General features: G+C 36.9%; 1 protein-coding gene across 1 annotated transcript in view; it reads left to right on the top strand.

Moving 5' to 3' along the window:
• LOC18046499 (eIF-2-alpha kinase GCN2) overlaps positions 1 to 10045 on the top strand; it is a 23398-nt gene that overhangs the window by 4842 nt on the left and 8511 nt on the right. Inside the window, exons 7-15 of the mRNA XM_006442973.2 lie at positions 242 to 373; positions 462 to 548; positions 701 to 787; positions 880 to 991; positions 1476 to 1593; positions 2373 to 2427; positions 2574 to 2743; positions 8746 to 8930; positions 9782 to 10026. Coding sequence (XP_006443036.2) covers positions 242 to 373; positions 462 to 548; positions 701 to 787; positions 880 to 991; positions 1476 to 1593; positions 2373 to 2427; positions 2574 to 2743; positions 8746 to 8930; positions 9782 to 10026 — 1191 coding nt within the window. The remainder of the gene's footprint in view (positions 1 to 241; positions 374 to 461; positions 549 to 700; positions 788 to 879; positions 992 to 1475; positions 1594 to 2372; positions 2428 to 2573; positions 2744 to 8745; positions 8931 to 9781; positions 10027 to 10045) is intronic.

Raw genomic sequence — 10045 nt, 5'->3', positions numbered from 1 at the left:
CACTTAAATTAAAATATAAACCATCAAATGAATCACTGTTTTTTGGCACATCTGAAGCATATCATTCCACAAAACCAGTGTGCTGCTCAAAGTGACAAGCTTCATTTTCGTTTTGACCAAGCCACATTGAATGTCTAATATGTTAATGGCTACTTAAAGCTTTCTCCATGTTTTCACAATTTCCAGGAATGTGCATTTGTTATTTTGAAGACCATTATTGTGATAATCTTCATTCTCACAGGACAGTCTTCTTCAGGACCATGGATCCAATAATGATGGTGGTGATACTGAGATTGACCGTTTAGAGTCATTTTCTTTTGCATCCTTAGGTCAAGATCAAGCATCTCAAGATGTTGAAAAAGATCTAATACTGGTAAACTTTCCATGCACTCTTACACACCCTTACAACATGCTGAAATTAATCGAAGTTCTGGACTGAGTATTTGCTTATCTTACATTAGGTTCATCTTCTTCGGCTTGCTTGTCAGTCTAAAGGGCCATTGACAGATGCTTTGCCACAGATCGCCACCGAGCTGTACAATCTAGGTGTATGTAATTTGATATGTACTATACAGGGAAAAAGTCTTCTTTTTTTTTTTTTTTTTTTGAAAAAAATATTTTTATGATTAATACAAATTTAGAAAATATTATTCTGCCTACTTGTTATTAAACTGCAATGCTCTCTGATGACTTGGTTCAGATCTTTTCAGAACGGGGGCGGGATTTAGCCTCCAAACCTTCTTCTCAATTTAACAAAACCTTCAATCAAGTTTTCCATCAGAAGATGGTTTGTTGTTCTTTTATCAACCGCTTCACTTGCCACTTGATTTTTCCATCAAAAGTTGATTAACATTTGTTTCGCTTTTATTATATTTTTAGGTTTCATCAAGAGTATCTCAGTTTTGGAAACCTTCAGTGGATTCTGGAAGCCCTAATATGTCTCTCCCAAGCTCTCGATATCTTAATGACTTTGAGGAGCTACAACCTCTTGGTATTGCACTCCTTTCAGTTCTTTATTTAGTTTTAGAAAATTAAAAAGTAAATAAACTTGGATTAGATACTTTCATTTATGGATGTGGCTAGGGCTTTCTTTGGGTATGGATAAGTTGATTGCTGGTAGTTGAAGTTTCTCTGCAAATAGTAGAATTTCCTCAAAGTTCAGACATTGCACTGAGAGGAAAGTTGACACCATAGTAAGAATTTGGCACTTTATGGAGATTTTTAGAGATGCCTTTTTTCCCCCCTTCCGGAATTGATGCTATTGCTTGTTTAGACATTTGCTTGCTACTTTTTCGTTGGCTACTGCACAGTTTAGATTACTGTTTAAATTTTAGATGACATGTTTTGACCCAAATATTTTTCTTGGTTGTGGGATACTTTTTCCATTTGCCCTTTTTTCTTTTTCTATTTTATGGGAAAAATAGCTTTATGTTGTCTTTTGTTTACTTACAAATTTTCCTTTAAGTTGGCAACAGGCCATGGAGGTTTTGGCCATGTTGTATTGTGCAAAAATAAACTGGATGGAAGACATTATGCAGTGAAAAAAATTCGCCTTAAGGACAAAAGCTTGCCGGTCAATGACAGAATTTTACGGTAAATTTACTTTTTAATCTCAAAAGAGAGATCAAAGTCGTTCATTTCAACTTAGTACTACATTTTAGGTTTTGCAATGTTTTGTAATCTATTTCTATCTTCTTTTGAGCCTCAGGATACTCCATTTTCTTGGTAGTTCTATTTATCTTAGACAACTTATTATTATTTGAAATTCCTATCCATAAGTCGTACTCCAGTTCAAATTACTTTTATTATAATTCATTTTAAATAGAATGTTGATGCAATTACATGTTTAATGATTTATCCAACCTTTGCAATTTACTTATTTATTTATCTTCCAATTTCATTTTTCCACTCTCCAATATTATCTGTCTTGCTTTTTAGCATCTGCTGGTTACCAGGATTAAAATCTTTAGGTGTTATTTCTTCCCTTCTAATATTCTATAAAATTTTCTCTCTTTCCTATCACGGGGAGGAGGAAAAAAAAAAGAAAAAAAAGAAAAACTTTAGCCATTATTTCAACCACTTGACCATGGAATATTTTATGCAACTATGATGTGGCTCTCTTATTTTTTTTGGTTTTCTCCAAAAGAAATTAAAATGTTGAAATAGTTTCCTCTTTGTGTTATCATATACTATGTAGATTTTATGGTGTCAAGTTATCTAACTTTGGTGTACAATAGTTTTTTAGTGGAAAATCAAGTGAACCTAATTTTATATTTGGGTTTTCATTTTCTGTTGCTCTTGATATTTGCTCCACTTTTCTTTGGGTAACATTTTAAAATCTGTTTGTGCATTATCTATGGTGAGGTACTCAGGGAAGTAGCCACACTTTCGCGTTTGCAGCATCAGCATGTTGTTCGTTACTATCAGGTAATACTTTTCTTTTCCCTGGTTAGCTCTCTGTATGTTTTGGCAATCATTGTGTCCCTGCCGTTTTTGTTTTCTTTGTTTTCTGTTGGCTTTTATTCAATTAGTAATACAGAAATCATGATTATAATTCTGGTAAAAACTTCCAGGCATGGTTTGAAACAGGAGTTGCTGATTTTGATGGTGATAGCATGTGGGGTTCTGGCACTCTGGCAAGCTCCACATTCAGCAACAGAGCTGCAAGCTCAGCTGATGTCACCGGGCAGGAGAATAAGCTTGAATCAACATATCTATATATTCAAATGGAATATTGCCCTAGGTAGAAACAATAATTCCCTTCTATTTTCTTCTCAAGAATTGGATCACATATTGTGTTCTTTCTTTGTGTTTTGCAAAGATATGTTTCCTTGGTGGGAAATAAATAAGAGCAGTAGTTTCAGCAAAATTGTGCATATTAACTGTAGAAAAACAATTGATTTAAAAAATTATTTTCTCTGCACATGCTTGTTCTTGGGACAAGTACTCTCACTTCATGACCGGTGTTATGAGCCACGTTGTTGGCCATGAGCGTTGAATTGGCATGTGTTGGATCTTTGTCCATACTTGCAATACTTGGCACTTGAAAATCACCTTTCTATAAAATATGATATTGGATTACTTCATGTAGAATCACTGTACATATTAGCATTTAGATTTTATTTATTTATTATTTTATTACCTAATAAGGAGATTTAGTTGTTGACTAATTCTAATTTTAGTTAGTCTCCTAATATTAGTAGGATTCCTAATATTAGTCTACTAATATTAGGAAGGATTCCTAATTTGAAGGAATTTACTTCTGAGGCCACCTTAATATATATATGTATCCTCATGTAGTTCATTGAATATTAGGTAGGATTCCTAATATTAGTCTACTAATATTAGGAAGGATTCCTAATCTGAAGGAATTTACTTCTGAGGCCACCTTAATATATATATGTATCCTCATGTAGTTCATTGGAATAATAAGTAATGAGAATAACTCTTTTTCTCTGAAACTCACATGGTATCAGAGCCTCATACGATCCTCCTCTGAAAACCTAATCTTGTGAATTTCATTCCCTATTCTCATTCCAATCAATACCCTACAGATTTTCTATCCTTCAAGCCTTCATCTACAATATTTTTTTCGATTCCTCTGAACCAAACATGACGAAAATAGGAGCAGCATTGCAAACCTCCTCCTCTGAGGTCACGTCTAAATCAGATTCAACCCCGATGACAGCCACCCATGGTAACTCCGAATCTGGATCCATTCTCATTACCAGCCATAAATTAAATGGACAGAACTACCTCCAATGGTCCCAATCCGTGCTAATGTTTATTTCCGGGAAAGGTAAAGATGAATATCTCACCGATGAGATTGAAATTCCTGAGAAAGGAGATCCAAAATACAGGCTGTGGAAGAGTGACAACAACATGATTATGTCATGGCTGATAAATTCCATGAACAATGATAAATTCCATAGAGTGAAAACTTTCTTCTTTATGGCACAGCGAAAGAAATATGGGACGCAGCAAAGGAGACATACTCAAGTTCTGAGAACACAGCCGAACTATTCCAAATTGAGACCATCTTGCACGATTTCCGTCAAGAGAATCTCTCTGTCACACAGTATTTCAACACTCTAACAAGACATTGGCAGCAACTTGATATGTTTGATACTCATACATGGAAGTGTGCAGATGATGCAGTCACTTACAAAAAAATCGTGGAGCAAAAAAGGATCTTCAAATTCCTATTAGGATTAAACAAGGAGTTGGATGAAGTAAGGGGACGAATTATGGGGACTAAACCACTGCCCAGCATTAGAAACGTATTCTCTGAGGTTAGGCGTGAAGAAAGCAGGCGCAAGGTGATGATGGGATCTCAAGAAGTCACAACTAATCCGTCACTGCTTGACAGTTCTGCGCTTGCTGTCCGAGGAACCAACACTAGCTCCAATGACAACCGTCAACAACGAGGAAGGCCCTGGTGCGACCACTGCCGCAAGGCTGGACATTGGAAGGAAAGTTGCTGGAAACTTCACGGGAAACCAGCTGATTGGAAGTCAAACAAGCCTAACCGTGATAAAGAAAGCCGTGCTAATGCAGCTTCATCAACGGAGGAGAAAACTTCAAGTGAAACAAGTGGATTCAGCAAAGAACAAATGGAAATTCTGCAGAAAATGATCTGCCATAGTCTTTCACAATCTACTAGCCAACTTCAAGCAACCAGTATGAAGGCACAGCGAAGCAGTTTTCCTGTTGCTCTTAATACTAGCAGTGACCAAGGTGAATCATGGATTGTAGACTCTGGCGCATCCGACCATATGACAGGGGATGCAACACTCCTGCACAATTACTGTCCTCAAACAGGTAATTCTTCTGTTCGTATAGCAGATGGTTCTCTCTCCATGGTCTTGGGAATAGGATCTGCTCATCTAACAGAAGATATAATTCTCACCCCTGTTCTTCACGTTCAAAATTTGGACTGTAATTTGCTTTCAGTTAGAAAATTTAGCCAAGATCTTAATTGTGTTGCTAAATTTTTCCCACGCTTGTGTGAATTTCAGGGAATGGAATCGGGGAAGACGATTGGCAGTGCTGAGTTGGTGTCAGGTCTCTATCTATTTAGAGCCAATAATCCTCCAAATAGACAAGCTGGTTACTCAAGTTGCAACATGTCCACTAGTGTGTCAAAGAGTCTGTCATCACTTCATTCTTCGATTTTCAATTCTAGTGTCAATAATGTGGATAAAATCATGCTGTGGCACTTTCGCCTCGGCCATCCCAACTTTGTGTATCTAGGAAAAATATTTCCTAAACTATTCATCAATAAAAAACCAAATTCATTTCATTGTGAAATATGTCAATTTGCTAAACACACACGTGCAAATTTTCCTTCAATTCCTCACTTACCTACCCGTCCATTCACCATGATTCATAGTGATGTATGGGGTCCATCAAGAATTAAAAGCCTCTCAGGGGCTCGTTGGTTTGTGTCTTTTGTTGATGATCACACTCGTCTGACTTGGATATTTCTCATGAAAGAAAAATCTGAAGTTAACCATATCTTCCAGAAATTTCATATGATGATCCAAAATCAGTTCAATGCTCAAATCCAAGTCTTTAAAACCGACAATGCTAGCGAATACTTCAAGTCCCATCTTGAGTCATATCTTTCACATCATGGCATAATACATACCAGCTCATGTGTAAATACCCCTCAACAGAACGGAGTGGCTGAAAGAAAAAATCGCCACATTCTTGAGGTAGCTCGGGCACTCTTATTTACATCCAATATGCCGAAGTATTTTTGGGGTGAGGCAGTCCTTACTGCAGCTTACCTAATCAATCGGATGCCCTCTAGGGTTCATAAATTTCAAAGTCCTCATCAAGTTCTCCTCAAAATCTATCCTCACACCAAATTTATCTCCTCAGATGTTCCTATAAGAGTTTTTGGGTGCTCAGCCTTTGTTCATAATCACTACACAGATAGATCCAAATTAGATCCTAAATCCATCAAATGTGTCTTCCTAGGTTATTCATCAAACCAAAAGGGTTACAGATGCTACTCTCCTATTACCAAAAGGGTCTACAATTCAATGGATGTCACTTTCTTTGAACATGAACCTTATTACCCAAAATCTGACATTCAGGGGGAGAATGTAAGGGAATCTCAATTTTGGGATGAACTTCTCATCAAAGAATCCTCTGAAATTCAGCATGCATCTCCACCTCTTGTCCTTCTTCCCTCGGATTCAAACTACACACCAAACCCCAACCTTGAAATTCCATCGTCTAACAGTCCATCATCCTCAAAACATAGGTCTACACAACTTGAATCTTCCCAGCTTTGTGTCTATACAAGGAGGAAAAATGAAAACAAAGAGAGAAAGAACCTTGCACCTCTCATGCAATGCCATGACTCCAACCCGAATTCTAATCCTGCTCAAGTTCACTCAAGTGAGGCCGATCATTCTCCTGAGTTAATTGTGCCGGTGATTGATGATGCTGATGTTCCTATTGCTCTAAGGAAGGGTGTAAGATCCTGTACCAGTCATCCGATTAGAAATTTTGTGAGCTATAACTCTCTTTCTCCAGCATACAGGGCATTCATTACTTCCCTTGACAGTGTACAAATTCCAAGAACTATTCATGAGGCTCTTAAGCATCCAGGATGGCAGAAAGCTGTACAGGATGAGGTCACTGCACTTGAAAAGAATGGAACATGGGTAATCACAGATCTACCAGCTGGAAAAAGAACAGTAGGTTGCAGGTGGATATTTACCATCAAACACAAAATAGATGGAAGCATTGAAAGACTCAAAGCTCGGTTAGTTGCTAAGGGATTTACACAATCCTATGGTATTGACTATCAAGAAACTTTTGCTCCAGTTGCCAAACTTAATACCATCCGAGTACTCCTTTCACTTGCTGCTAATTTTGATTGGTCATTACATCAACTAGACATTAAGAATGCTTTTCTAAATGGCGAACTTGAAGAAGAAGTCTATATGGAAGTGCCACCTGGAATAGAAAGTTCTCATACTAAAGGCAAGGTATGTAAACTGGTAAAGTCTCTCTATGGACTCAAGCAGTCCCCTCGTGCATGGTTTGGTAGGTTTGCCAAGTTTGTGACCAAATGTGGGTATAAACAGTGCCAATCAGATCATACATTGTTTGTTAAGCTCTCAACAGAGAAGAAAATTGCAGTTTTGATCGTTTATGTTGATGATATCATTCTTACTGGTGATTTTGAGGAAGAATTACAGGTTTTGAAACAACGTTTAGCTCAGGAATTTGATATTAAAGACCTCGGTAGTTTAAAGTACTTCCTTGGCATGGAGATAGCAAGGTCAAGAGAAGGCATTGCAATGACCCAACGGAAATATGTATTGGATTTGTTGATGGAAACAGGGATGCTCGGCTGTAAACCAGCAGATACACCCATGGACTCAAGCAAAAAGTTTGGCACAGAATCAGAGAGTGTTCCTGTGGACAGGGGGAGATACCAGAGACTTGTTGGACGGCTAATCTATCTCTCTCATACACGCCCAGACATTGGATTTGCTGTCAGTTTAGTGAGTCAATTCATGAACAATCCAAGGGAAGAGCATATGGAGGCCGTGTATAGGATCCTAAGGTACCTTAAGTTGACACCTGGGAAGGGATTAATGTTCAGGAAAAACAACAAACGGGAGATTGATGTATACACTGATGCAGACCATGCAGGGAACATAATGGACAGGCGCTCTACTTCTGGCTATTGTTCATATGTTTGGGGAAATCTTGTTACATGGAGAAGTAAGAAACAGTCGGTTGTCTCTCGGAGCAGTGCAGAATCTGAGTTCAGATCATTGGCAATGGGTATTTGTGAAGGTATTTGGATTCATCGATTACTTAGAGAGCTGGGAATGATAGATAAGCAACCTATCAGGCTATTATGTGATAACCAGGCAGCAATCAGCATTGCTAAAAACCCAGTGCACCATGATAGGATGAAACATGTTGAGATTGATCGCCACTTCATCCTAGAGAAGATCGAAAATAGCACAGTCCATATTGTCTACATTCCTACTCAACATCAAACTGCAAACATCCTTACTAAAGCTCTTCCAAGAACTAGATTTGAAGAATTGAGTTGCAAGCTAGGCATGTACAATTTGTACAACCCAGCTTGAGGGGGAGTGTAGAATCACTGTACATATTAGCATTTAGATTTTATTTATTTATTATTTTATTACCTAATAAGGAGATTTAGTTGTTGACTAATTCTAATTTTAGTTAGTCTCCTAATATTAGTAGGATTCCTAATATTAGTCTACTAATATTAGGAAGGATTCCTAATTTGAAGGAATTTACTTCTGAGGCCACCTTAATATATATATGTATCCTCATGTAGTTCATTGGAATAATAAGTAATGAGAATAACTCTTTTTCTCTGAAACTCACACTTCATGTATCCATATGATATTGGATCCTAGTTCATGTATCATTTAGAACAAACTTGCCTTGAATTTAATGTTGAGGTAAATAGTATATTTCATGCTAGGAGATCTTTGATCTAGTTTTTATTTCTTAATGAGTTCTTGAACACACACGCACCACACTTAGTACTATTTTTTTTTTCTTTATAATTCCAAAATTGTTTGTGATTCTAATTAATCTGTTGCTTCTTCATTTCAACTTCATAAATCTGTTGAATGGTTATAGTTACTTATTTACTCTCCTTTTGATAAGCCGTAGTGGCCATGTTGTATTGTGACTTTCTCCTCATCCACTTTCTCTTTCTTGAAGAACTCTTCGTCAGGTTTTTGAGTCATACGACCATTTTGACAAAGAATTAGCATGGCATTTGTTTCGCCAAATTGTGGAGGGCTTGGCACACATACATGGACAAGGAATCATCCATAGGGATTTAACCCCAAATAATATCTTTTTTGATGCTCGCAATGATATTAAAATTGGGGATTTCGGTCTTGGTAAGATCCTGAATTTCTGTTCTGAAAATTATTCTTGATTTCTGTCCTTCCTTTTCTTTTTGGTGATTGAATATGGGTATTGTTAATAAAGCTGTGTCAATTGCAAAAGGCAATATTCCTGCTGATATTATCCTTTTGACAGCAGAAGGTGCCAGTGCACTTTGTTAGAGGGATAATTGCCCAGTTTGCATTGTTGAACATGCTAGTACTGCAGCCAAGTGATACTAACATATTCACTTGCAAATGTGTTTTAAATGAGCTAGATTGTCTGATTTAAACCTGGATATGATACTAAGTATTTCATCTGGAAATTGAAAATTATCCTTGTGATAATATTACATTTTAAATATTTTTTGCCTTTTCTTTTTAATCTTTGTTTTAAGTGATTCTTTGAATCTTATTTGTGCTTTCATGCCTGTGTAGTATTTGTTAACTTGCTATAAGTTCATACAAGTTGTCACCTTCGCTTTCAATTTGAGTTGATTGTCCTTATTTTTCAGCTGTTCTTCAGAAGCAACTTTTTAAAATAATACCAGTGAACCTTTAAAAACCTATTTGTGCTCACTTACAGTGTACTTTTTTTTCTTATATTTCATGTGCTCTCGCTCCACGAATGTGAGACTGAAGTCCTTCCTCCGTAAAATCTGATCTTATTCTTCCTTTTAAAAGATTAGATGTTGAAATATGAAAACATCATGGGACATAATATTGTACATTTCTTCTATTTTACCTTGTATATAGCCATTATAATTAACTTAGCTATTTATGGGTACTAAATGTGGATGAACCAACAAGAAGGGAAAACAAAATGACATATCAAGATTCTTTTCTTGTTATTTTCTTTGCTTCAGCCAAGTTCTTGAAGTTGGAGCAGCTGGATCAGGATGCAGCTTTCCCTACGGACACAGGTGGAGTTTCAGTTGATGGTACTGGTCAAGTTGGTACCTATTTTTACACTGCTCCTGAAATTGAGCAAGGATGGCCAAAGATTGATGAGAAGGTGAATGTTGGTCCTGGTTGCTTTTGCTTCTGCTATTTTCCAGCCAGAATGCTATTCATTTGCTGTGCTCAGCTTTATAGTTATAATTCATTCCGTGCAAGATTATATGATAAAA

This window comes from Citrus clementina, unplaced genomic scaffold, assembly GCF_000493195.1.
Source record: "Citrus clementina cultivar Clemenules unplaced genomic scaffold, Citrus_clementina_v1.0 scaffold_3, whole genome shotgun sequence".
Taxonomy (NCBI): Eukaryota; Viridiplantae; Streptophyta; class Magnoliopsida; order Sapindales; family Rutaceae; genus Citrus; species Citrus x clementina.
This window is presented reverse-complemented; position numbering and strand designations above follow the sequence as displayed.